Raw genomic sequence first — 6,733 nt, forward strand, 5'->3', positions numbered from 1 at the left:
CCTTCGGTTTTATGCTGCAGGACAGAGAAGGGCAGCAATCTGAAGGCGGCATTTTGTACTCTAGACCAGAGATCTTCAACAGGGGGTCCGGGACCCCTAGGGGGGGGTCCTCAGAGCTAGTGCAGGTGGGCTGCCAAAATTATTTGAAAATTTCTTATTTCAAAAATAAAAATAAGTCTGAAAATATACATTTATATGAATGCAAAAATGTAATAGCAAAGATAAATTGGCCTGAAAAAAAAGGATTTACATATTGAAGATAAGCTTACTATAGGTAAGGTAGCCACTGGTAGCCATACAGTTAAACTCAAGGAGTCACTGTGCCTTCCACATGTATGTTTAACATTAAAACATTATGCAAAGGATGCATAAATAATATCCATTTCTTTTCATCCATTCTGCACAGTTTAATATGCAACTCAATTGTATACATTATGCGGTATTACTCGGTCTCTCGTTCAGCCTAGGGGTCTCTGGCCTAAAAAACGTTGTAGACCCCCCTGCTCTAGACAATTGTGATGCGTATTTTTTTCACCCTTTTCTGACATTTTATAGACCAAACTGATGAGAATTATTCAAATTATTTAAAATGGATTAATCATTAGTTTCAGCCCTAATGTTGAGTACCTAATAAATACAGTGAGAATGACCTGAGAATTACAAACGGTGAAGAAATCCGGCTGCTGATTCAAACGATCCTTTAATATAAATCATAAGACAGGAGGGTAAAGGATTTTGGGGATACGTTTTATGGAAATATTTCACTGGGAACAACATGGTCGGGCAGGTTTTTACCAACTATGACATCACAACATAAACCTGAGAGGTGCTTCTTCACTGAATGGAAAGCCCTCTGCTGACTGTAAAGGGGACAGTTTATGGGGATAATAATGAGTGTCTTGTGCTTCGACAGTTTCAGTGCTCAGATGAAGTAAGGCATAGTTCCACTTGAGAAGCTAAAAACAAACTGTGAAGATCAGTATGCAGGTAACTGTAAGAGGGCATTTGTAGAATATTTTTCTTTATAATAACTCCACATTTCAGATCTTGGTTTTTTGGGATTTCTAGCATTGGGAGGTGCCTTTAAAAATACTGACTTGTGTGATTTTTGTTTGAGGTTGCAATTCAGTTTTTAATAGTTATAAGTATTTAAAAAAAAAAAGAAGCAAACATCTTAAAATCCATCCCGATGGATTTTGCATAGTAGAATATGCATTATTATACAAAGTCCGGGAGCAATGCAACGAGTTTACAAATCCCAACCCCCCCCCCCCCAAAAAAAGCTCACAGGCTTTTTTGGTGTGTTCTTGAAGGGGTCACTTTTTATCTTTTTCACCTGAGCAACATTGCCGTAGACGTCTCTCCCTCTCAGCTGTATGTGTGAATGATTCTGTGGCGTTTCAGATGGTGCATCAGGATGAAGCTTTTCCCGCACAGCGAGCAGCTGTAGGGCCGCTCCCCGCTGTGCGTGCGCTGGTGGACCCTCAGGCTGCTCTGCTGTGTGAACCGCTTCCCGCACTGCCCGCAGCCGTACGGCTTCTCGCCCGTGTGCGTCCGGTGGTGTATGCTGAGGTGGGACGAACACTGGAAGCTCTTCCCGCACACCGTGCACCAGAACGCCCGCTTCCTCTTGTGGCTCTGCTGGTGCAGCTTGAACTGGTGCAGGCGGCCGAACGTCTTGCCGCAGTGCGAGCAGGAGTAGCCTCGCGAAATGCTCGAGAGCGCTTTGAAGCGGCCTGTTGTCAAGGTGTTGTGCGAGTGACTGACGGCCGGTCTCTCTCCAGCCGCACCCTCCCTCTCGGTGTGTTCGTCCGGCTGCCTCGCGTGTCCAACATGCGAGGGGTTTCGCTGCGAGTACGCTTGTTCCTTCTGCCTGTCCGGCTGCAGCAGGCCAGCCTGAGCTCTGGGTTGAAAACTGGACAACTGTGGGACATCCTTCTGATACTCAGTGCTGTAGATCCCGTTGCACGGCCTCTGAGAGGACAACTGCTGCACGCCGGCAGACTTGGCGGCGTTAGAAACCACGTGAACGTCCGAATGGTCCGGGAACGTGTTGGAATACTCCTCTACCACGCTGGAAAAGTCAGGGAAGCCAGCATCGATGTCATTCCCTTCGATTATGGACGTCCAGAGCTGATTCTCTCGTTCGTCCACGGAAAAGTCGCCAGCAAGTTGAGCGTGCTTCCCCGCGCCGTGCTGGCATCCATCCTGGCTGAATCGGGAGCGGTCCTCCTCCTTCTCGGTCTTGACGGTGAACTGAGGGCCGCCGATGTCCCCCGCGTGCTGACCAGAGTTATACAAGTCACCGAACTCGGATGATTTTCTTGCGGCGATCTCGGAATGGTTTAGCGGGCGGTCCTCTTCAAACTGCTGGCTCTCCGGCGCATTACCTGTCCGGTAATGTACAGCAGAACCTGCAAGTGACAGGAAAAAGGGGAAAACTTTAACTTTTTGGGGATTTCATTCTTGCATGAAATCCAGTTCTTTAAAGGACAAATCCGGCGCAAAATGAACCTAGGGGTTAATTACATATGTGTACCGAGTCGGCCGTTCTCTGGGATATGTTTTCATGCTAATCGAATGTGACCAGTTTTATTGCAAACCGCTAATTACCTCATAACACTAGTTGTCAGGCAACGGGTATAAGAAATCGCTATATATCTATACCACTAACAAGGCTCAAAATAGCACCACACTTCCACGGTAGCATAATGAGGGTCCCTACATGTAAACCGAAGCATTGAGAACTTTGTAAGTGTACAAACTGTTTATTAAAAAGATAGTTTATAAAGACGGTAGCGTTCACGTATACAAGCAGGCGCCATCTTGGGAAAACAGTCACGACCAGTCGACCGACGAGTGCCGTGCAACGTGAGCTGAACGGTCACTTGAAATCTCCCATGGTCCGTGGTTTCCCAATGGGTCGATAGGAATTATGTTTGTGAAATGTAATTACATGGAAATGCATAAACTGTATTGGTTTATTAAAATATATGCACAGCCTTTGTCGTTCGACTGGTCATGACTGTTTTCCCAATACAGTATGGTGCCTGCTTGTATACGTGAACGCTACTGTCTTTATAAACTATCTTTTTAATAAACTGTTTGTACATTTACAAAGTTCTCAATGCTTCGGTTTACATGTAGGGACCCTCATTATGCTACCGTGGAAGTGTGGTGCTATTTTGAGCCTTGTTAGTGGTATAGAACAACCGATTTCTTTTATATCCAAGCAAAATTGGTATTGTAACTGAAATTTCAGTTACTAACCTATTTTATAGAATCAAATCGGAAATGTAATTGGATCGATTTGGGAAATCATTAGGGATACCCAGCCCTAACAAAAACTGAGAAGACAACAACAATTTCCTATTGAAATATAGGCATAGGATCTGAGTATTACACCGGATGATGAGGAGTGGGACAGAATCTGTAGGAATATTAAAACTATGTCACGCAATGTGAGGGTGCAATGTTCAGTTCAAATCCGGTGCAAAATGAACCTAGGGGTTAATAACAGATGTGTACCGAGTTTGGCCGTTCTCTGGGATATGTTTTCATGCTAATCGAATGTGTCCAGTTTTATCGCAAACCGCTAATTACCTTATAACACTAGTCGTCGTGGCGTGGGTAAAGTAAAAAGAAATTGCCATTTCAAAATAGCACCACACATCCACGGTAGCATAATGAGGGTCCCTACATGTAAACCAAAACATTGAGAACTTTGTAAGTGTACAGACAGTTTATTAAAAAGATAGATTATAAAGTTTACGTACTCTCATCTTTTTACTTTACCCATGCCCCGACGACTAGTGTTATAAGGTAATTAGCGGTTTGCGCTGAAACTGGTCACATTCGATTAGCATGACAACAAATCCCAGAGAACGGTCGAACTCGGTACACACGCGTTATTAACCTCTATGTTCATTTTGCGCCGGATTTGTCCTTTAACTCTTTTTCTTTATAATAACTCGCACATTTCAGATCTTGTTTTTTTCTTTTTTTTTCTTTAACTCACCGATCGGTCCAGCAGAATCACTGATCCACAGCATCTCATCTGGACTCTCTTCTTTTATTGTGAACGAAACAGTGGCGTCGTCAATATCAGGAAACTAGATGGAGAGAGGACGGATTCAACTTTAGCTGTGACTGTAAACACAACGTTGGCATATTATAGGGCTGTGCAGTTAATCACATTTTAATCCTGATTACGATTTCGGCTCCTAACGATCACAAAAGCAATGTAATCAAGAAAAAGTCTTATTTTGTATTGTGTTCTGAATTTAAAAAAAAGTTCAAACAGGAGAAGAATGAAGGACAATTTCACAGTTTAAGGTGTTTTCACTGTTGATTGGTTGAACAGTTTCAGTGTTTTTTAAGTTCAGTAAATACAACATCTTTCCAAAAAGTCAATGAGTAATCGTGTTAAATAATAGTGATTTCAATATTGACCAAAATAATCGTGATTATGATAGTTTCCATAATCGGGCAGCCCTAACATATAATCACCACACAGTATAAAGTAGATTTGATGAACATGTTAGCAAACATTTGCTTATTTATAAATGGAAGAGACACAAAGCAACCTTAGCAGTCATTTGGAGTGGTGTTTCTGGCCATCAGGCGAATGCAAATCCAATATTCACTCTCCTTTTACTGTACTGTATTAATCCAGACCACATTTTGTCCAGTGAGTTGACACTAATGCCTTCAGGACGGCGCTATCTGCTGCCTCCTAGAAAGATCAACCGTTTCTCCACATCATTCATTCCCTCTGCAATTAAGTTGCTGAATGCGGAGTAACTATCTTGAATGTATTTTTCACAAACCCTCACATTTGTTTTGCGTTTTAAAACTGGTTGATTGCAATGTCTTACGTATGTGCAATGCACTTGGCACTTATCGATTTGATTCATTATTACACTTTATTACACAAAACAGGGGGTCTGGGGTCCTCTGCCAAAATTAAATGTGAATCCCATTTCCTGCATTTCCACATACGGTTAGAGACTAGGGTGATACAAATACCAGGAAGCAATTCAATTGATCTCACTGATAAATTCTTCCAGAAAGAATAGTACTAAACCATGTATACGAAAAAGATGTCCTACTTTCTTTATTGTTTAAAATAGGGGTCGATCACGGAGACTTATGAATAAAATATTATATTTGAAAGTGGGGGCGATTTTGAAAAGTGGGGGGGGGGGGACACGTCGCCCCTGTCCCCAGAGGAAATTATGCCCTATACAACTACACTTAGGGCGTAATTTTACTGAGTAATAACACTGACATAAAGCAGACCTTAATATCTCCTGTAGGAAGCGGACAGTTCCCCACATCAGTTCCTCTGTCCATGTAGTTTTCTGGTAGACAAAAGGAAGAAATACATTTAAAAAAGCTAGACCAAAGTGACATCAAATATATTAACATTTAACAATAACGTATGTAAGAATGTACAGCATTCATACAGTGCTTCCCTATACGGATTGCCCTGCTGTTTCACAGAATGATGTGGGGTTTTGCTTATCACATGTCTGGTACTTCCACATTAATATGCATAATTAGTTTACTCGAGTCGTCAATTACTGTAAGAACACAAATAAAAGCAGAATTGAGCATCTTACCAAAGCCGCGCTGCAGCTGTGCATTTTTGTTCTCCATCATTATTAATTTCCTTTTCAGCATCTCATTCTCGCTTTGCTTTCGGGATATTTCGAGATGCAAAAACGCACATTTGTCATCGACTAGTTTGGATATCTCTGTCACTGCTGCTTTAACCAAAACCTCCATTATAGAGGATAGCTGGGTTTGAAAGGGAATGCACGTCGCCATGTCGACTCATGCAAAGGAATATTTGAAAACAATATATGATAAAAAATGTCTCCTCGCGCAATTATATTTATTAAAAATGCGAAAACAACCGACGCACTAGAAAATGTTACATCCCTGTGTTGTTTCTAGCTAGCTGGAACCTTTTCTTCCGTGTGGCCGAGGGCTCTACCGTAAGTACACGAGTAGGAACGCAGTAAGATTACACCCAACAAGGAAGAGAGGAACAGGAGTCTGAGATGATGGCCTTAACATTTCTTTGCCAATACTCATAGGTGTTTCAGCTCAAACTTAAAAGTGACTTACCTTTACTAGTCTGGCAGACAACAGTACAGCCTTAAAAATGACTGGATTGGGTAAAATTAGCTTGGCTATATGGCAGGCCAAGATCTCTTAAAACACAACAATGATAGTCGGATGAAAACACAATATTAAAATACAAATTCACACTTGAATGTAGGCCAATTTCTTCCCCTCATATGTCCATATTGATGACTGCATTCATAAATCCTAAGAAAGCTCACCAACACCAGTCCACTTTTTAACACAAATAGTAGTAGCACGGACCCCAAATCGAATCTACCATACCTCCTTCTTCAAGCCTACATTATTACTATAAAATACAAGCTTGATTAAAATAATCACCAATGAACTAGTTAACATTTTAGTTGCTTAAGACAAGTTGATTCTAAAGGGTCAGTGTAACACTTATCAGTTCAATTTTCTAAGCACAAACGGACAATTGGAAAAACTGAAAAATGGGTTCCAAAATCCAATTTTTCATTTTTTTCTGCCTTAACAAATTAAATAATTGGATCTTTAACCTGTTTTTCCAATTTTCTGTTTTTATTCAGAGGATCAGAAATTTAGAAAATTACAAAATTGCATCTGGGCTCCAATTATT

The 6,733-nt window shown here is 41.3% G+C and overlaps 1 protein-coding gene across 1 annotated transcript; it reads right to left on the reverse strand.

Annotated features, from left to right (window-relative positions):
• Nucleotides 1-681: 681 nt before the first annotated feature.
• On the reverse strand, nucleotides 682-6,480 carry LOC120568447 (zinc finger protein 768-like). The gene is made up of 4 exons (XM_039816000.1): nucleotides 5,625-6,480; nucleotides 5,302-5,363; nucleotides 4,019-4,112; nucleotides 682-2,414 (listed from the first exon to the last, which is right to left on the reverse strand). Exons 1-4 carry the CDS (start codon nucleotides 5,830-5,832, stop codon nucleotides 1,369-1,371), a joined length of 1,410 nt encoding a protein of 469 aa, XP_039671934.1. The 5' UTR covers nucleotides 5,833-6,480; the 3' UTR covers nucleotides 682-1,368.
• Between the last annotated feature and the right edge of the window lie 253 nt (nucleotides 6,481-6,733).

This window comes from Perca fluviatilis, chromosome 11, assembly GCF_010015445.1.
Source record: "Perca fluviatilis chromosome 11, GENO_Pfluv_1.0, whole genome shotgun sequence".
NCBI classification, from domain to species: Eukaryota; Metazoa; Chordata; class Actinopteri; order Perciformes; family Percidae; genus Perca; species Perca fluviatilis.